A 20,644-nucleotide genomic window follows, 5' to 3' on the forward strand; every position below is an offset into this window, starting at 1 on the left:
TGTACTTAAATAAATAAATTACAATACAAAATGCATCATTTGCTCCTTTGTGTTACTTCCACTGCAGTGAAGCAGCTTTACCAAAGCCTTTTTCAATAACCTCAAGTGCAGCTTCTCATCAGGGAACACAGGCAACAGCTTGTTTTGGCCCCAGACCGGAAGGGGGCACCCAAGGACTCACAAACTTTAAACCACAGACAGTAAGTGACCTCCCAAAGGGGCCCTATTTGACACAACTCTGCCTCCCGTTACATGTCATTAGCATGACTCTAATTAAGTTGTAGTTCAGTAGTTAACTCAGCTGGCAGTGGAGTGTGTCCAGCTCTTTGGAGTTTTTGGCTTAGGGTGCCAAGGGGTTCTTTTAATAACTGACATGTGCTGCAATGAGTCCGCAAAAGACTTTATTAAAGCTGAGAGAATTTAAGAGAATTTATGTGCTCACATCAGATTTTCTCTCTCTCCTCGTCCTCTCCTCTCTTTTCTCTTTTTTTTCTTCCTCTCTACCTGGCTAGCCTCAATAAGCAGATGTGTCCTCTCCATATATCAAGGTTTCTTCCTGTTAATCTGGAATTTTTTTTGAGACAACTATATAGATAGATAGATAATCCACTACCATCTCCTCAGTTTTAGCTGTGTTGATCAGAAGATGGTTCGTGCCGCACCATGAGACGGCGTTGCTCACCAGATTCTTGTACTCCTGCTCCTGTGCATCCCTGATACAACCCACAATTGCAGTGTCGTCAATACAAATATATATAAGCATGAATTCAATAGATGCCATGTGAAGGTACATCTGCTAGAGTGATCTATATCACAACAATGCAGCATAATAATTCTACGCCACTACATTTCAGGGATTAATATTGCTCCATTATATATTTCTCCTACTTAAAGTTGTCATTTGAAATATTCAGGATCCCAGAACCTTAAATGTGCATCCAACAACCTCATTGTCAAAAAGGCCCAGCAGAAGATCTGCTGGTACGTTCTGCTGATCTAGTTCATCCATCTCTGCCTTCCCGCTCTGGGTCTGCCACCAAACACTACAAAGACGACAGAAGGCTGGAATGGACACTGCAGAGAAAAATAACTGGTGTCAGCCTAACCCCCATCCAGGATTTATACACGTCCAGAGTCAGGAAGCATCATTGCAATGCCGTCACGCCCTGGAAACAACCTGTTCCAACTTCTCTGGTAGGCGCTACAGAACACTGCATATCAAAACAAACTAGAAACATTCATCCCACACACCATCAGTGTGATAAAAAGTTAAACTAGTCACAGAGTGTCAGCATGCGTGCACTATACATAATTATCCACTCTATCGATAGCAATGCAATATTTATTTCCCTTTGTATCTTTATTTAAAATACAGTGAAACTAATGAAGAAATCAAAGCCAACTCTGATTTAACAGTTGCTAATTGTACTTTTCAATTTAAAAGCATGGGTAGATATAGTTTATGAAATATGTATATTCAGTAAATGAATATGAAGCCGATATAGTTAGATCTGGATTACTGCTCCACTTTAAAGCGTGAACAACAATGATCCAATAAGACAATACAGCAGGAGTTTTACCTATACCTATATATTTAAAAATACTATTGAAGTAAAGCTTCTAAAATACTGTAAAATACAAGAGACGTCTTATCTGATGTGGCTCATAATGTATTGCAAGTTATACATTCACTACAATATAATAATATATAAGATCCCGATGGAAGTTTGTCAGCATTGCTACATGCAAGACTTGCTTCTTAAATTGTGGACATTAAGTTCTGAAGTTGTACCGCACCAGTGTTTATCTGCAGCGTAAAGAGGCTCACCCAGCATCTTTGTGCGTCCTGTTTCTCCCGGTTGTTCCGTTTCCGTCCCTGTATGAGGGCTGTCTGTCTGAACACGTCGCTGCAGCCTTTCCCGGTGGTCCCGCACTGATCTTGCTGTGACTGATAAACTTTATCTCGCCCAGTCATCGTGCGTGTGTGGAGGAATTTTGTCTCCTGCCCAAATGTATAGCCTTGTACACTCAGGAAATCATTAGTGGGATTAATAAAGAGCTCGGAGAGAATGTATGTCTGTCTCGTAGATGCTGAAAGGAGAAAAAAATGAAATAACTAAAACCAGTCTAGCATCTGTCTTCCTTGATTATTCTGTGTTATCGCACTCGTGTGTTTTCATTTTTTGCCATGTTTTTTGTATTCTTAATCAAAATCCAGGTCAGATTGCTTGTCCCCATAAGGTGAACTATAGACTCATCATTGTCCTCAAGAGTGTGTTTACTCCGGGGCCCCATGGCGGCCCTGTGTCTCGGGCTCTCTGTTTGGATGAGATGTTGTTGTTAGTCTGAAAGGAATCAGTTCTTGGACAGAGCTTAAACAGAACTGAAAGAAGAAATTATGCAATATAATGTTTGTGTGTGTGTGTGTGTGTGTGTGTGTGTGTGTGTGTGTGTGTGAGTGTGTGTGTGTGCACTCTTGTACAGCTATCTTTCTGGGGACCAGTGTTCAGTTTTACACCTTCGGAGTGAGGACATTTGTGCAAAGTGAGGACATTTTAGCTGGTCCTCACTTTTTACAAGGCTGTTTGGGAGTTGAGACTTGGTTTTAGGGAAAAGGTTACAGTTTAGTTGTGGTTAGGATTAGGGTTAGGGTTAGCGCTTAGCTGAGATGATTAGGGTAAGGGTAAGGGGCTAGGGAATGCATTCTGTCAATGAATGTTCTCACAAAGATATCCATACAAACATGCGTGTGTGTGTGTGTGTGTCACATGTTGTGACAGATTCCCAAAACTGATGTGTGGGAGGTTAGGACACAATACAAGAAGATGAATTAGAATTATCTCTCTATTGCATGAATTGTTCCTTATACATGAAAAAAATAAGAAATAAAAAAATAAGGCAGTGTAATTGGTTCCAAAAATGCAAAATTATGAAAAGTGCCATAAAATCAACTTTGTTCCCTAATAACAAGTTTTTATTGAAAACAAAACTAAACAGACCTAACTTATACTTAATAAAATGTATTTATACAGTGACATTAATATAACTTTAATTGTAGTTTGTAATATATGTCAATAATAACATTGTAATTACTGTACTATATGGATTTTATCACGGTGTTTTTACAAGCTGTGGAATATTTACAATATACTATTTTCCAGGAAGAATATTTTATTTACTGTATGAAACTTGTTTGCAGTGACAAAATATCATTTCAGTTAATAATTTGCCTTTTAAAGTTAATAAATACTTGTAAATAAAATTGTGATATGTAACGTTGTTATAGTCTATTAGGTTGACTGCACACAGTTCAGTTCCATTTGCATATAGTTGCAATATGGCAAAACATTTTTTTTTTCAAAAGACATTATAAGACATTATAATTGGTTTAAATGCTAAAAAAAATAAATAAAATAAAGTAGGCTTACGTCGGATAATTCTAAATTAATCGAAAACTTTTGTCAAATTTCTGCGACTTCAGGTCATGACCTGTACAGTGTCACATGTCCGTGGAAAAGGAAGGAGAAGACAGGATTTTCTGGATAAATAAAATCAAAGTATATGCCCATTTTCAGAATTAAACACGGATTTTATGTGACTTCCTTTTAGTGCAGTTGAGATAAAGTAAATGTTGCCATATGGCTGCACCAAGCAAGTGTTCAATCATGATCCAAATCAACCTTGTCTAGTATCTCATGGATTCAGCCTCATGCATGCGTAGGCAACAGTGAAACCGAGCAGGGCCTGCAAGGAATCTGTGCAGGAATCTGATTAGAATCTGCCTGTGTGGATGTGGAAAGAAAACATCCATTATGACGGAGGCTTTCATTTAAGTAGCTTCATGTTTTCTATCTCCGCAGTGCCACTGAACCATCAAGCCCAGGGTACCAGCACTCGACTAATTATTGGGTCTAATTCACACACTGCTCTGCCAAACACCTTTTGTCGAAGGGTTGTCACGCCTTCGTGGCTATCAATGGCATTCTCCCATACCAGTACGGTTCACTTGAACTGCGCTCTGCAGGTTTTTGCAAAACCCCATTACTTGTATACAACATAATGTTAACTTTTTTTGTTGTTTTTTTTATTTGTGGTTTTTAGTGAAAATCAGAAGAGAGCTGTTTCCATGCAGGTCAGCGGAGGTGGGAAACATAAACACCAAATAGTATAGTAGGGGAGAGGTGCTCTTTATGAGGCTGAGGGCTCCCTGATAAATACATTCCTTAAGCTATTAGGAGAGGAAAACTTCCTGAGAAAAATGAGATGGCACAGTAAGTAGGTGGTCTTTGAAGAGCACTTAAAAAAAAAAAAAGACATTCTTATTCTTTACTTTTTCAAGCTTGAGATGTAATTTCTCCTCTTAGGTTACCACTTAAGAACTCGGTTTTCCATAACTAAAGCTCAAGAGTTTTAATCTCTTGCTTGACAAGTCAAAAGCAAACATGTGCTGCAAAAAAAGGGTCTTTGTCAAATGACACAGATGGAAAAAATTGCCATCAGCTGCTGGTTAGAGCAGGTCGTCTAATTTTAACGCCACAGGACAACATCATGCGTGCATTAGAAAAGTTCAAACATTGTAGGAGTTGCTCAGTAAGCCACTATCAGTGATGCAAATGCACATGATTAAACATGAGTGCATTTAAGGATCTGTCAACTTAAAACGTTTATTTCTGTGAGAATATATGCCAAGAGAGTTTAAGAGAAAACAATAGAGTAGAAACACCGTGCAAAACCTTTGCTCCTTGTGTGGACTTTCCAGTCTTAATTTAGAGCTTTAGAGGGGAGTAATTTAATTTGATGTAATGATGATTGAGTCGTTGAAGGCCACAGTAGCGTAATATCCTTCAAATTACGCCTTGATTCGTACAAATTTCTAATTTTTTACTGCGCAAAAAAGATGAAGTGATCAACTTGTCACAGATTTATTCAAAATCCTAATTTGCATTCATACAGCACGGCCACTCGGCTGCCCTATTAAATCACAATAATGACACCAAACACAATCACGGTCAGAGGCTCACACAGCTAAGACAGAGTTCTTTTCAGGAGTTCAGAGTTTCACAAAGGGGAATGCATTAGTAATAGAAAGCACATGGCTGTCAATGTGCATTCCCACAAGTGAAGGAAGGTCAAGGAAAAGTACAGTTTCATTTATTTATTTTCAGTCTATGAAAGGATTTCTAGATGACATTGTAACATGTTCTTAAAAGTCAAGGAGATCCTTTCTTTCTCTGATCACATCCTAACTCCCTATGTTTATTGTCAATGTAGACTTTATGGAACAAATGCAGACAGTCACAGTATATTAATTAATAACTATTACAGTCTATTTCATTCATGTGCACATTTACTGTAAAAAACACAAGCTCATCTTGTATTATCTGTTAATTATTTTGCATTAAGGTTGTCTTTTTTTTAGACTTTATGAGAGAGAAACAACTAGTAAACAATCTCCCCACTGTCGCTCAGGCTGGTTTTGGACTCTCCGTCACTGTTACACTCGGTCCTGGTTGGCATCGGCTCGCGGTTGCGCGCGTCTCCAAGCGACATCTCCATCCCGGAGACGTTCAAGTCCAGCAGGCTCTGCAGGTGTTTGATATAGTCAATAGCCGCACGCAGTGTCTCCACTTTGCTGAGCCGTTTATCTTCGAACTCCTGCGGCAGGTGCTCTCTGAGACGCGCGTAACCCTCGTTTACGCAGCGCACCCGGTGCCGCTCCCTCTCGTTTCTTTTCCGGATAAACGCGGGCTCGAAGGAGTAATCGCACACCCCGAGGGGTCCGTGGAAAGGGAAGTAGGATAATCGTCCGTAGGGTAACCTCTGGCCGTGCACGGGGTCAAGGTATGAAGCCTCCAGGTGGAAGGGCAGTCCAAGCCGGAGCGCATCTTTGTAGTGCGCTCCCCTGTTGTCCATGGAGATGCTGTGGAGAGCCAGCGGAGGAACAAATGGAATATTCTCCATTAACTCCTTACCATGATAAGACATCTTTCTAAAAACAAGAAAAAAGTAGACACATTTATGTTAAACACATAAAAGGAAGAAATCGACGTAAATAATTCTGCAATTGACCTGTAATCGTTTCAACTCACCCTGTCAGAGTCTCCTCAGAATCATCTCGTGTGTTTTACGCAAAGGTTTCCTTTTCAATCTCGGCACTTGGTGATAAAATAAGTGTCAAGAAGGTCGACTTTCCTCTATCAGGACGCTGTCAGTGTAAGTGACACCGTGTTTGTTGGGGTTTTGAGGCGGTAGATAGCGTGTGGGTGTGATCCTGGGCGGAGATGCAGCCATGTAGCTTTCTTATCAAGATAAATCTGTTTACATAGCATTTGCTTCCTTCCGATGACACCGTGAAGCAGTTCTCATCATGAAATAAAAACAGCCGACTATTAGGAAAACACACTTTATCGTTTCCAGTAAATCGTTTATTAGCAACCTCTTTATATCAGTAGTGAGGCTTAAGCTCATATTTTAGGACAAATTTGGACAGGAAATCTCAGTTCAATGTATCATGATTTTTGTTTTTTTTGTTTTTTTTTGTCATATGCTGTGCAAAAATCTGTAATATGAAAATGATTACTATAGTCAAACCATACTATAGTATAGTAGAAATGTGCTACAAGGCATAATCAAATTGCAAAGGTTAAGCTTTGATGAGTGTGGATTGGAAATGAAAACCACTCATGAAATTGTACATGTTGGTTGTGTTGTGAGCTTATTTATGAAATATAGAAGTTGCTGAACTTCTTTCTTTCTTTCTTTCTTTCTTTCTTTCTTTCTTTCTTTCATCAGCACTTTTGGGTGATTTTGTGTCTGAATTTGGCCCCTATAATAACGTCAGATAAAGACAATATATTTAGCATTTCTCAGAACCTCTCTTAGCACAGCTTAATACAATATCATAGTACTAAAAATAAGCAACGTTTAAAGTACACCTTTTGGGGCGCCTGAGTGGCCTCAACAGGTTTTGACGCTTGGACAGAGAAGCTGACCTGACGTTCGCTTGCTCTCTGTTGCGCATGCGCCAAAAGGCAGCGATACTGTCATGGCCCCGTTCAGGGAGGTATTGTGTTGGTATGTTGTCGTTTTTATCGCATGTTCCTTCTCAAATTATCAGTGTTTCTCAAATGAACCATCACAGCCGGGTGTGTTGAGGCATGCCAGTCCTCTTACCGAGCCGAAACACGCGAGCTGCTTGTGTTTCGGCGATTTATTCTTATGCAAGCTAACGATGCTAACGTTAGCACTGTGACAAAAACTGGCTAGCTAGTTGCAAATCAGCTATTTAAATGAAACATTAGCAGCTCTTTTCGCTGTTTGAGTGAGAATTTTTATATAAGGAGCCTTTGGCATGTCGGTGCTTTACGTTATTTTTTATACTCGGTCTGTTATTTTACAGGGAGAGATATGTAGAAGAACATTTCTGCTGTTCACGGTTACTAATGGACATCAGCTGTTGAATTCAGGTAAGCTAATGGAGCTGACGCTTTATCATCTTAGTAGTTTGTTGTGTGTCAGTCACGACGTTACGGTGACCGAGAGAGCTCAACGTCCTCATCAAATTGACAGCAAATGCTCTGCAAATGCTGAAAACAAGAGCAGCTACAGAAACGTGCTGCAAATACTCACAACAACAACAAATAAAGAAAGGTGCTGCAAGTAGCAGAGACGACAGCGCCAACATTTCCAGGGCACTCCAGGAAGTGATGAATAGGCTGTTTAAATATTGATAACGCTGTCAATCTGCAAGTGGATTGCGCCTGTGGTCAGATTATTTCAAATTGAAAAGCTAATAAAAAGCAAACAAGGCTTGTAAGGAATCATGTGATCAGGATGCCAAAACTGAAAGTGAAAACAAGCAAAGAGAAAACTTCCAAACATTTCCATCGTCCTTTTTCTTCCCACATCATGTTTCTGGATTTGCTGGTGTTGTGATATTTGCAGTGCGTGGGTTTGTCAAATTGATAAGGAAGTCTTATTTCTTATGTGTGTGTTTTCTTGAGTTGCAGTGTGTTGAGCTCTCTCGTCCACCGTCCCAACATACCGTGACATAAGATTCAAGATGAGGTTCATGTCACATACTAGCACCTTAACACCTGAGCACTTGGCTAAATTTATGTAGGCGTTGGTTTACTTTCTGGCTCATTGCTCGGTGTTAACTCTGACGTTGACTCTCCAGGATGAATGACATGAACTTGAGTCCCGTGGGCATGGACCAGCTCAGCGTGCCCTCAGTGAGTGCCAGCCACCTGGGTCTGCCTACATCCCCCACGCACAATACCATTCCCACTCCAGGTATGGAAGACGCTAATTGTCTCACCTCTTTACTCAGGCAGAAAATACCCTTTATCAGATGTTTAGCGGCTACCTACACAGGTGTATAGAGATATTATGCATTCTTTTAGTATTCCACTTGTCTTAATAAAACTGGTTTGATGTACTGGGGCCAGTTTGAATCCTGTACTTCAAAATTCCATATAATAACTTGTATTGTCTTTATAATCTGTTTAATTTAGCATTTAAATATGTTGTTTCTTTGTCGTAGTCTCACCTTACATGTGTGCATTGTTTAAGGTATGCCGGTGGCCATCCCCAGTTTGGGTCCTTCCCTTGGTTCCCTCCCTTCTGCTCTATCGCTGATGCTCCCGATGGGTCCGCTAAGTGACCGAGGAGTGATGTGCGGCCTGCCGGAAAGGAATTACTCCTTGCCACCTCCTCCATACCCACACCTGGAGAGCAGTTACTTCCGACACATACTGCCAGGTTGGTTAACATTCGTGAAATAAATAAATCACCGCTCTTAAAGCACTTGTCTGTGCTACTGTTGGATGAATGCCTCTTTAATCGGCTTACGTGTTTATTTGCTCATGTAAAATTAAAAGAAATAGTAGATAAGAGTTAAATTACACTGTGACAAACTTATCCACTCTCTGTATGCGCTACAGGAATTCTGTCATATCTGGCAGACCGTCCACCACCTCAGTACATTCATCCCAGCAGCCTTAACATGGACGGGACCCTGTCTGTGGCGAGCAACAATCCCTCAGGCCTGGACCCCTACAGCGGCCCCGGTGGCCCACTGGAGCAGGGCCTGGTGCCCATGGACTCCAGACAAGTCAGCGGCCAGGGAGACCTCCACCAGGGTGGCGCTCATGAGCTGGACTCTACAGGGTTGGCCATGGAGTCGCGTGTCAGCAGCCCCATGTCCCCAGACCGGATGGGAGAGGAATTGGCGACGATGGATGGGGTTGGGGTGGTGGCGGTGTCTGACACCCAGCAGCAGCTTGGCGGGGGAAGGCAGCCTCAGCCTCACGAGGGCCTGACGGGTGTGGACTCCTCTGGAGGGGTGATGCCCCTCCACGGGCCCCCTGTGCTTGAACTACCAGTGGTAATGGAACCAGATCATATGGGGCCGCGAGTGGGCAACTCTGGGGGAGGAGGAGCAGGAGGACTTGGGGAGCAGCTACACTCAAATGGGGAGCTGAACTCGGGCGTTGTCAGTGTAGTGCTCACTGGCTCCATGACCAGCCAGAGCCAGCTGGAGCCGGTCTCTCTCCATGGACACTCTGGGATGGGACTGGAGGCCGTTAACGTGTCCCCCATCACTGCGGAGGTGTCTCTGGGGCCAGAAAACAACCTGGTGCTCGTCAATTCCACCCTGCAGCTGGAGGATTCTACATCCAACAAGGAGAACATGGTCAATGGCTTCACCATCTGTGAGTTTGTTTTTTTATTCTTTCAGGAATTATTATAAAAAGTGGATATGGAAATTTTTGTTAATTTGACAAAGGTAAATCACAGAACTCTATAGAGAATGAGAAATCAGGATGATGATACTGTTGTTAAGTCTAACCTCTACTAACTTTTGTTCCGTTGATTTTTCTCTAGGGTGCACACTGTGTGAGCGGTCGTATACCTCTGACTGTCCAGAGCATGGCCCAGTCACTTTCATCCCTGATGCACCCATCCAGAGCCGGGCTCGCCTCTCTCTGCCACGCCCTCTGTGCCTGCGCATCTCAGTGGCCGACGAACCACTTGGTTAGTCAAGCTATTAATAAAGATCAAGTCATTATTGTATGAACTCAAGCAGGCACAGATTCCTGCTGGTTGCTTTAAAATTTATCTGCCATATTAGTTCTTAAATGTACTCATGCCTGACTCTTAGGAGTTTTTGCACGGGATGTCATTCCTCAAAGGACCTGCTTTGGACCAATGGTGGGCCAGCATTGTGGCAATGTTGATCTCTCTGATTGGCCAGAAAAGGACGCACCTCAAGTATGGAAGGTGTGTGCCGTGGCTTCTATTCAACTAGAAAATAATTGTAAGTAGATTGAAATAATAATCAATTATCGTTTCACAGATGTATCACAACAATGTGCTGGAGTTCTATATAGTGACAACGGATGAAAATGAATGCAACTGGATGATGTTTGTCCGCAAGGCAAGGTATGACTTTAAGAGACTGAAGCTGAAGAAACTGATTGTTGGGTCAAAGAAAACTGAAGTTGAACATGCTGTTAACATGTTGACATATTATCAGAGTTACAGTTTGTGTATGTGTTTGTGTGTTTAGGACACATGAAGAGCAGAATCTGGTGGCGTACCCGGCAAATGGTAAACTTTTCTTCTGTACAACCACCGAGATCCACCCCGACCAGGAGCTGCTCTTCTACTATAGCAGAGACTACTGCAGGCTGATGGGTGAGATGACAGAGGAAGACAGAGACTTGTTGTTCTGTTGTTGTCATCACTAAGCCACCGAGTGCCTTTCAATTGATATTAATGACATTTTTATGTTCCCAGGTGTTCCTCAAGTACCTGAGGGCCAGATCTGCCAGTGTGGCAAAGAGTGTTCCTCCTTCCCAGAGCTCAAGTCTCACCTTAGCAGCCATAATAGTAACCACAGCCATAACCAGCCTCCACACAGCCACAGCCCGTCGCAGCAGGACCACTCTCAGCAGCAGCAGCAGCAGCAACAGCAGCAACAACAGCAGCAGCAGCAACAACAACAAGAACAACAACACAATCACCAGGACGAGAAACTAACCAATGGAACCTCAAGCTCTTCCTCCTCCCCTTGGCCCTGTCATAACCATGCTCCCGGACAAACAAACGGTGACAACAACAGCAGCGGGGCCAGCAATAATAGAAACTCTAATAATGTTACCTCCAGAGCAAAAGGTCAGGGCCATGTGCGGGAGAAGAAATTCAAGTGCAGCATGTGTTCCCGGGCTTTCATTACATCCACTAAGCTCAATGTGCACTTCATGGGGCATGTGGGGATGAAACCTCACAAGTGTGAGTACTGCAGCAAGGCCTTCAGCGATCCCAGCAACCTCAGGATGCACCTTAAGATTCACACAGGTACTTTACAGGGACAATTTAAGTGTTAACAGTGAATTTATTATTGGTCTCCCGAAAAACACATGTGAAATCGCATAAAAATAATCAACTTTGCCAGAAGTTTTTCAGAAGAAGTCTTGTCTGGTACATTAAAGCTTACCCCAAGCTTCTTAAAGGAATAGCTTGACATTTTAGGAATAAGTGAAATACATGTATTTGCTTTCTGGCATAGAATTCAGTTGAAAAGATCAATGAATTGATATCTGTCACTTTAAAAAGTCGATTTTGTGACTATTTGATAGATTGCTCGACTCTCTAATACACATTTTCCCACTAACAGGTCAGAAGAACTATAGATGCACGGTTTGCGAGAAGTCTTTCACTCAGAAATCCCACGTGGCGTCGCATATGCTTATCCACACCGGGGCAGAGAAGCTCAAGTGTGACCTCTGCGATCGATCATTTATCAGGAAGCATGACCTGACGCAGCATATGCTCTCCCACACGCAGTACGTATGGATTACTTATTATAAAAGTCGTCCGACTGATAGATTGTGGTGTGTATTTGGAGCTTGTTAAAGTGGTGTTTTCATCTTTTGTCTCTGCTCCACATCTCAACAGCGAACGGAGGATCCAGTGCCCAAAGTGCAACAAACACTTCCTCAAGACCAACCACTTAAAGAAGCACATGAACTCACACGAGGGCCGAAGAGATTTTGTCTGCGAGAAGTGCCACAAAGCTTTCCTTACAAAATACCACCTCACCCGTCACCTCAAGATATGCAAAGGGCCCAAGACGGAAAGATCGTCCCGTAAGGAGCAGGATATCGAGGAGGAAGAAGAAGAGGAAGAAGAGGAGGAGGAGGAGGAGGATGGCAGAAGAAGTGGAGAGAGACTTGTTGACAGTAATGACGACTGTGGTTTAGATGTTGGAGGTTATAACTCTGAAAAATCCCTGTCACCTGCTCATTGACGACACTGTGCCTCTTTACATGTTTATTTATTTACTAAAATACCAACGTTTACCTCTATTTCTTTTGCCAAATGTTATAACGTCTATTCTAATAAATGAAACGTATCTGCCAAGTTATTAATTACATTTTTTAAAGGCTAAGCATATCATTGCTGCTAAAAGAATCTTTATCATGGTAGAAGCCAACCTATAGAGATTTGACTGTAATCTTTATTTTCTGTGAACCTACTCTGTTTTCATTAACTCAGGCCTGTGTACATTTATTGTGAGTTGTAGGGGTTCATATAAGCTATCATCCATCCTTTATATAAATTTCTCAACTCGTTAACATGGCTGACATACATTTGTAGTTGCGGAACAGAAAAAAAATCCATATTTCTGCATTTTAGTCTTGAACATATATAAATATCAAACGGCCTGTGCTTTCATTCTTAATTTATTAAAAGGATTTTGTATTCTTTTTTAAATAATTTTTTTCTGTGTGAATGAAACCCTTTAAAATTATTTCAGAAAGTATCTCCACCCTATTTGTTGCATATGTTAATAAATAACCATTTCCAGATGTGTTGTTGGTTAATGACTGACATTATTTTGTGTGTGTATGATTTATGCATCCATTGTGGATTGATAATCATAGCTAACCTATTTTATTTGTATTAAATACATGATCTCATGTACAGGATGTAATATTTGATATTTGAAAATAAATATTTTATTGTATTTAAATGAGCTATCGATACTGATGTGACATAATAATGTTTTACAACACTGTATGAATGAAATACTTTTATTTTAAAATTAGACCGGGCGGAGGTTACGGGTACGCTACCGGAAGTAGAAGTGGTAACTTCCGGTTGAAATACGAATTATGCAGCGCCGCAGTTCTCATTCACTTCAGCGTGGTATGAATTTATAATTAATTTTTCCCCCTTGTATTTCTATTAAAGCGCCTTCGAAAAAATGTTTAAACTGGTTTAAGTGTTGACAGGAAATCTTAACTGAAACCCAGCTTCTGCACATTCAACACTGTTTTGTATGTAAGCTAGCTAACTTTAGCTAACCTAGCTAGCAGGTAGGCTAACTTAACTACTGTGTTCTGTGCTACTACTAGCTGTTAGCCAAGCACAGTTGTCATGCTGCGGTCATGTCAAGCTAAAGAAAAGTGGTTTTGTCTAATGTTTGAATGTCTTTTGCATAAAGCTCCTTGTTTGCTCATTTCTTTTTACCTCTGAGTGCTTCTCTTCTTCTTGTCCTAGCCTAGCTAGTTTGATAAAATCATGTTGACCCCACCGAAGGAGGGGATGCCCAGTATGATTGACAGGGCACTGAGGATGAGGAGGGAAGAGCAGGCTCGGCAGGTGGTCCTCGCCTGGGCTGTCCTCAACGTGTCCCTAGCCGGCATGATTTACACTGAAATGTAAGTAGGTTTGAAGTTCCTTTGTATGAATCTCTTGTCTCTCGACTTCCTGTGTGCAGTGTAGTTATATCTTTGCGTCTTTTATTACTTTTATTAAAGGTCAGGGAAACTGCTGAGCCGATACTACAACATCACCTACTGGCCTATCTGGTACATCGGTAAGGTCCTGTACACCATAAAATCAGGTGTCTGAATTATGTGTATTTGCTTAGGTGTTCACACACTTAATTTCCACATTTATCATCATTTAAACACCAGAAAATGATCACACACCAGCTGTTTCTCTTTGCTCCATTGTGTTTTTCTTTCTGTCCTCTTTTACAGAACTGGTGCTAGCTTCTCTCTTTAGCCTCAATGCTCTTTTCGACTTTTGGAAGTATTTCAAATACACGATGGCTCCGTCCACCATCGGCGTGTCCCCTGAGCAGCATGTCCTTCTGGGTCTGAGAAACACAAGTGAGTTTCTGATTTTTAGTGATGGGATCCTTGTTATGTTTATGACTCTTTGTAGTGAGTATAATAGTGCAGTGTGAACGACTTTATCCTAAGACGAGGTGGTGGTTGTTGTCTGTTTCCTTGCAGGCATTCAGGCCTCTCCGCCTCAAAAGCCAGAAAAGAAGGAATCGCCGGCTCCAGCTCAGTCGTCCCCGCTGCAGGGCCAGAGCGTGCTGAGCTTTAGTCCCTCTCGTCCAGCCTCAAGTAGCCCCAAGTTCTCCCCCAGCTGTGTCCCTGGGTACAGTCCTTCTCTCAGCAACCCAGGCACCCCAAACAGTGCAGGGGGACCATTTTCTCCCTCAGTGGCCTTTGAAAAAGTATGTTTTGTTTTTATTACAGTGATATGAGTTAAATGTACATGTTCACAACTCTGTATTGAACCCATTATGTTTTCCCTTTTTCAGGTTTTGAACTACAGTCCATCCTCTGGCTCTTCTCCCTATTCTAACAATATTGGCTCAGCAGAGGGCTCCAGCTTGAGGGCTCGATATCGCACGTCTCCCTCGGTGTTCAACTCCCCTGGAAGCAAAGAGGACTACATGCAGGATGTGAAAAGTCTGGAAAGGTTCCTGCGCACAGAAGAGGAGAAGAGTCACCGCAGCCAGCTGGGTTGGTAGCTTGTAGGAATTGTGTTAATAATAATAAAACCGGAATAGATCAGAAAATGAAATTGCCTTGGAATATTACTGACACAGGCAGATGCAGATAAAAAAAGATATACAGCGTCAAATAATAAAAGCCTTCTAATACTGTGACTATATGATTCCCTCTGTAGGCAGTCCAGAGTCTGTGTCCCCAAACCACAGCCCAACATTTTGGAACTATAACCGCTCAGTGGGAGACTACGCCCAGAGCCTGAGAAAATTCTTGTACCAGCCTGCATGCCGCTCTCAGGCGCCCTCTGCCCACAAGGATGAGACGGATCTGGGTTCCAAACAGGCAGCAGAGGAGGTTTGTATGTTAGCATGTCATCGTTTGTTGTTACTCTAATAAATTTGGTGACTTAATCTTGGCTGACCAAATACTAGTTGTCATCCCTTGGTCTGTTGACACATTTACATTTTGGCATTTTTAAAGTAAGTATTTGATTTAAAAATGTCCATTTGATACGTAGGTGTGGGCTAGAATCACAGCCAGTCGCCTTGTGGTGGATCGCATCGACAGCTGGACAGCCAAACTCAGAAATGTAAGTTATGTCATTTACTTGATTACAGTCATGTTTCTCATTATACTGCACCTACTATATACGGTTGAAATGACAATTAAAAACCTCTTTGACATTTGTTTAATGGATCCCAGGTGTGCTGCTAAGGCTATAAAAGGTCTAAAGTCATACGTAAAAGTCCATATAAAGTTGATACCAGTAAGAAAATGCGTCACTTGTGTCAACAGTGGATCAGCGACACCATCTTGGTCTCCTTGGTCAAAGAAATAGACTCTGTCAACAGCCAGCTGAGGAGGATGGGCTGCCCTGAGCTGCAGATTGGAGGTAAACCAGTGGCCAAATAATGAAATCAGTATCAACCTAGAAATGTATTTTATTATATGAGGTGACAACTGTATCTGTTCGATACTATTTTATGTATTAGGTGTGGGATCGACAACACGATTACTGCAGTTTTAAACATTTTGCAATAGATTATTGAGATGACATTCAGTATGTTGTGAGTTATTACCGTTTTCAGCTGTAAATTATGTCCCCAAAGGAAAGCTTCAACAATTATTCTATCTAATAAGATAAATATCTAATAAGATAAAGTTGCTTTTCTCGCCTCTGTCATTGTTATTGTTGCAAATATGTCAATCAAGAATAGGCGCGTTCGACTTCATGCAGATCTGAGCAGATCTGACTTGACGTGATGCATGCTGGGTAGAACAAGTTCATTTTAACCAATCATATTCGAGATCTATGAGCATGACAACCCAGCATGCATCACGTCAAGTCAGACTCAGACAGATCTGCATCAAGTCGAACGCGCCTATTGTTGCATGCATGTGACAAACTATAACTAATTTAACTCAATGGAGGATAAACTAAACAGCACCATCTAGTGGGTGGAAAAACAATCGCTATATATTTGTACTAAGTATAATATTTGCAGTTTATACAATAAAAAGTTAATATTTGACGGCCATGTTTCAATACAGTTTTGACACACAATTTATTGCAATACTGTGCCATATCCATTTTCCTCCCAAACCCTTTGAATTTAAATGTTTTATTGGTCATAAAATAACACCATTAACACTTGAACACTGTAACAGGCCTCTTCAGAGTTGGTTCAGATGTTTTCTTGCTTCAGTTGTGAAGCCAACTCTTTGGATGTTGACATATAAATATCAGTATCAAAAAGGCAGATTGTTTAGGCCAATGTCTAACAGACATTTCCAGTACAGTGGAAAAATGTTACAAATTGTCACTACTGTGATTTTAGTGTCATCATGCATTCAGGTCTGACTAGTCTTCTCTCTTTCCTCTGCCAGAGGCCAGCATTAGCAGTCTGAAACAGGCAGCGGTGATGAAAGCCTCGTCGATCCCTACTATGAACTCGATCGTCCAGTACCTGGACATCACACCCAACCAGGAATATCTAGTGGACCGGGTCAAAGGTATGTTCAACAAAACGACCTGAGTGTTCCTAAGATTTAAGTTTTCTCATATTAACACACATATACTTGCATATAACAGAAATTTATTGTGTGCACATTATTTCATTGATGAAAACTAATTGTTTAATTCTTTGTGGTTGTATAAGAGGAACAATGATTTGATTCCATGTTTGTTGTGTGTTTGATTTATATCTTGTCAGAGCTGGCTCACAGTGGCTGCATGAGTTCCTTTCGCTGGAATGGTGGTGGAGATCTGAAGAACAGGAAGTGGGATACGGATCTACCTACTGACTGTGCTGTGAGTCAATACATACATAGAGATGTTGGTGCTGCCACCTGTTATCTTATTGTTTTTGCCATGTCCTGAATTTTGATTTTAGGAGTTCTGGACAGAACAAACGCACAAAAGGCCGTTTTTGGAAATCCAAGCCAGATTAATTTTGATTTTATAAGTATACCTTGGTTTGGACGCTCACATTTGATTACACTGTACTGTGCATCACTCGCAGTGTGACACACTGGCAACATCAAATTGAGAGTGACAGAAGCTGGGCAGAATCCATGAAACGCTGCTTCTAGCAGATTGAGATGGAGCACTACCTGGGGACAAAAGCTGAAACAAATTGTCTGCTGGCACTCTCGGAGGAGGCCTCTGTACGGGCAAAGCTGGACGAAATCTACTGGAACAAGCCCCAGCAGTTACAAACAAATCAAATGATCTTATTATTTGCATCTGACAGTGTCGAGAGTCTGTCCTAAAGATCTGATTTGAGAAACAAATGAACCTCTGCCCTCTTTTTGCAGTTTCCTGGTTGTGCTTTCCTCGTCTCCTCACCTCGCTTCTTAAGCTTGGTTTACACTGTTGCAGAGCCTGTACGAGTGGTCTATATGGAGTCAGAGCAAATAAATCTTGATCATCTGTTACTTTGACTGAAATCACAGTCTAGCCAACGTCAATGATGGAATATCCCACATGGGGAAATTGAACAGCTTTTGAGTCACTTAAAATATAGGACTGTGTATACATAAGGCTGCAATTTCTAGACCTTTCCTCCAATTTTTATGTGAACACTCTCAAAGCCAAGAGTCTCCACTTCAAGCCCATAATCAGTAATAACTGCAACTTTAGCATATCTTGGTATACAACTAAAATAATGTCTATTTTATATGTCGCGGATGCTAAAAAGACTTTTACAAACTTGCTTATAGCCCGTCCAGCAAGCCTCTTCTCTCCAGATGTATTTAGGGAGTTGAGACATCCGCGCTGTGTGTGTAAATTTCCAGGTCGCAGGCTGGAGAATGAAGGAGAGTCTGTTCAAATGGAGATGTGGACATTTAAATTGCAAAGAGTTGGATTGTTTTAAAGGTTTCTGTTTTTCTTGTTAGCTCCACTGGTTGGGATTAATTAACATAACAATGATTTGGTTCTTAAAATGAAATGTGAAGTTTCCCTCTAAGTCTTTTACTGTAAAAGTTACGTTACATTAGCTGCTATGGTTTGACCAATCAAACCATATTTGTGAATTATTTTCCTCCTAATCAACGTCTTTTGTCTGTCTCCTCAGATCCTCATGCATATGTTTTGCACATACTTGGACTCCAGGCTGCCCCCTCATCCAAAGTACCCAGACGGGAAGACTTTCACCTCACAGCACTTCAGCCACACCCCGGACAAACCTGGTAGGTGCACTTCACTGAAACGCCCCCTGGACACATTTGAAGAAGAAAATATTTCCACCGTATGCTTCTCATCATTGTAATGACAATCATTGTTGTCCCTCGTGTAGATGTTACCAAGGAAAACCTCTTCTGCATCCACCAAAGCAGCACCACTCCCCCTCACTACCAGCTCATATACCAAGGACACATCTATAGTCTTCCCAAGGTGACGGCAAAAACTCCTTTATTGTGTTCCATCTAAGTTGTGCTATTTATAGGTATCACAGAACAAAGCACAACTCTTTTATTTTTTAACCTTTGTGTCATACATTTTTTCTGACATTATAATCTTCTTGGACTTAAATTTGCAGTTATGCTTTTTCAACAGAACATACAAATCATTTTGCAAATAAATCTGATCTCCATCTTTATTCATTTAACAGTTACAGTGAAATACAATTAAGGACTCATTTTAATTAGTTTTTATTCCTCACCCCTGGTCCCACATGTAATTTCCTTCAATAACAAATAAATAAATAAATAAAAAGAATAAAATACAATTAATGATCAACCATTTCTCTTTTAACACAATGGTCCTGAAGTGTCTTTAATTTTATTCTGTAGATAGTCTTTTTTTTTTTGGATAATGAATTGTTTATTTATAACCACAGGACCCAACAAACCTTCTTGTTAGGGTGTCCATGGAAAGTGTTGTACCTGACTCACTTAATCCTGAGAAAAAGCCACTATCACAGCAGACATCTTGTTCAATAACAGTCTTGACGCTTTCGCTGCAATAACATGAACCCTTTTTTATTTCTGTTACAGGGCAGGAACAACCTGTTCCACACTGTCCTTATGTTCCTCTACGTGATTAAGACCAAGGAGTCAGGGATGCTGGGGTGAGTACTTCTGCCTCTATAATCCTTTAAAAGGTTGGCTAGCGCAAATAAATCTTGCAGCCATTTTTAAGTATTAACTCATTTTCAATAAGAAGTTCTTACACCAGAGTACACATGGCACATCGTTCCACCTTACTTGTCTTGTGTAGAACCATAAAACAGATTTTCCTGTTTTCTTTAGGAGAGTAAATCTGGGCCTCTCTGGTGTGAACATCCTGTGGATATTTGAAGACTGAAGACTTTATGAACAGCTTGCCCCACCCCCCACAGTGTCACACAGGTTGGAATATCGCCTCAATTTTTGGACCGCTCTTTCAGGAATAAAGCTCTTCGAGTTGGAATTAGTACGCACATATTTTTTGGACATTTTCTCTATTTCACTGCAGAAAATGCTGTACTTTCATCAACATTTTAGGAACTTTTACACCTCAGAGTGCTTACGATGCAACAAAGAGCTGTATTTTTTAACGTTTGGTTGTCTGATTTCCGTGTTGTGAGAATGTACCAGCATGGCAGCCTTGTAAATAAGATACCTCAGATTTATCTGGTGGATGGTGAAGGGCTCCGACCCATTTGCTTTGAATGTAAATACAGTATGTGTGCCGTTTATTTTTCATTGTTCTGTTGTAGAAATGAATGTCTGCAACAGTACGGTTACTCCTGGCATGTGCCTGAATCAAGTGTACAAACGGCAATACAGAAACATGGTATTGTAAAGTATTCTATTGTTGCAGACTTTTTCATTTTAGTAGGCTGTAAGTGATGGAGAGCAAATGCAAACTTTTGTGTATAGTTTTTTACTAAAAAGCACTGAATGCCATCCATCTTGACTTCACATTTCTGCCATTGGTTATATTTCCAAACACAAAAACTGTTTGCGTGTTTTCAATAAATGACGTTTTACAAATGTGACATGAGACTTGAAAATTAAACTGAGAACAGAAGCTTTTTAACTGTACGTGGTTTGTATTTTTGACTATCATAGACATCCACTTGGTGTCTCTGTAGCTCATTTTCAACACTTTGACCTTACCCCTGCACTCATTTTCTCATATGATGCAGAACTGCATACGAATTGTAATGTGATGCAGTGTCTTCTGCAGCCACATCCATTAGATGAGCTGAGGCTGGAGAATATGAACAACCCTGTTGGAAATCTTAAAATAAATTTGTCAAAACATAACGAGGCCCATTGAGCATGCCTACTGTAATGTGTAATATTAAGAAAGTGCTTATACTTGAGGT

At 41.1% G+C, this 20,644-nt stretch overlaps 3 protein-coding genes across 3 annotated transcripts; 2 read left to right on the top strand and 1 right to left on the bottom strand.

Annotated features, from left to right (window-relative positions):
• Window positions 1-5,439: 5,439 nt before the first annotated feature.
• Window positions 5,440-5,961, bottom strand: LOC311508581 (achaete-scute homolog 4-like; the record flags this gene model as incomplete). The annotated part of the gene is made up of 1 exon (XM_084573404.1): window positions 5,440-5,961. The coding sequence occupies one exon, from the start codon at window positions 5,959-5,961 to the stop codon at window positions 5,440-5,442; it is 522 nt and encodes a 173-aa protein (XP_084429530.1).
• Window positions 5,962-7,284: 1,323 nt separating this feature from the next.
• prdm4 (PR domain containing 4) lies at window positions 7,285-12,992 on the top strand. The gene is made up of 11 exons (XM_084573285.1): window positions 7,285-7,466; window positions 8,180-8,295; window positions 8,575-8,763; window positions 8,946-9,716; window positions 9,889-10,038; window positions 10,166-10,284; window positions 10,361-10,446; window positions 10,574-10,701; window positions 10,804-11,364; window positions 11,684-11,852; window positions 11,965-12,992. Exons 2-11 carry the CDS (start codon window positions 8,181-8,183, stop codon window positions 12,314-12,316), a joined length of 2,640 nt encoding a protein of 879 aa, XP_084429411.1. The 5' UTR covers window positions 7,285-7,466; window position 8,180; the 3' UTR covers window positions 12,317-12,992.
• Window positions 12,993-13,175: 183 nt separating this feature from the next.
• tmem209 (transmembrane protein 209) lies at window positions 13,176-20,357 on the top strand. The gene is made up of 15 exons (XM_084573477.1): window positions 13,176-13,218; window positions 13,573-13,733; window positions 13,833-13,891; window positions 14,058-14,189; window positions 14,316-14,545; window positions 14,633-14,837; window positions 15,004-15,179; window positions 15,343-15,414; window positions 15,621-15,717; window positions 16,713-16,838; window positions 17,039-17,136; window positions 18,404-18,518; window positions 18,626-18,723; window positions 19,326-19,399; window positions 19,581-20,357. Exons 2-15 carry the CDS (start codon window positions 13,594-13,596, stop codon window positions 19,633-19,635), a joined length of 1,677 nt encoding a protein of 558 aa, XP_084429603.1. The 5' UTR covers window positions 13,176-13,218; window positions 13,573-13,593; the 3' UTR covers window positions 19,636-20,357.
• Window positions 20,358-20,644: the final 287 nt, after the last annotated feature.

This window comes from Chelon labrosus, assembly GCF_963514085.1.
Source record: "Chelon labrosus genome assembly, chromosome: 23".
NCBI classification, from domain to species: Eukaryota; Metazoa; Chordata; class Actinopteri; order Mugiliformes; family Mugilidae; genus Chelon; species Chelon labrosus.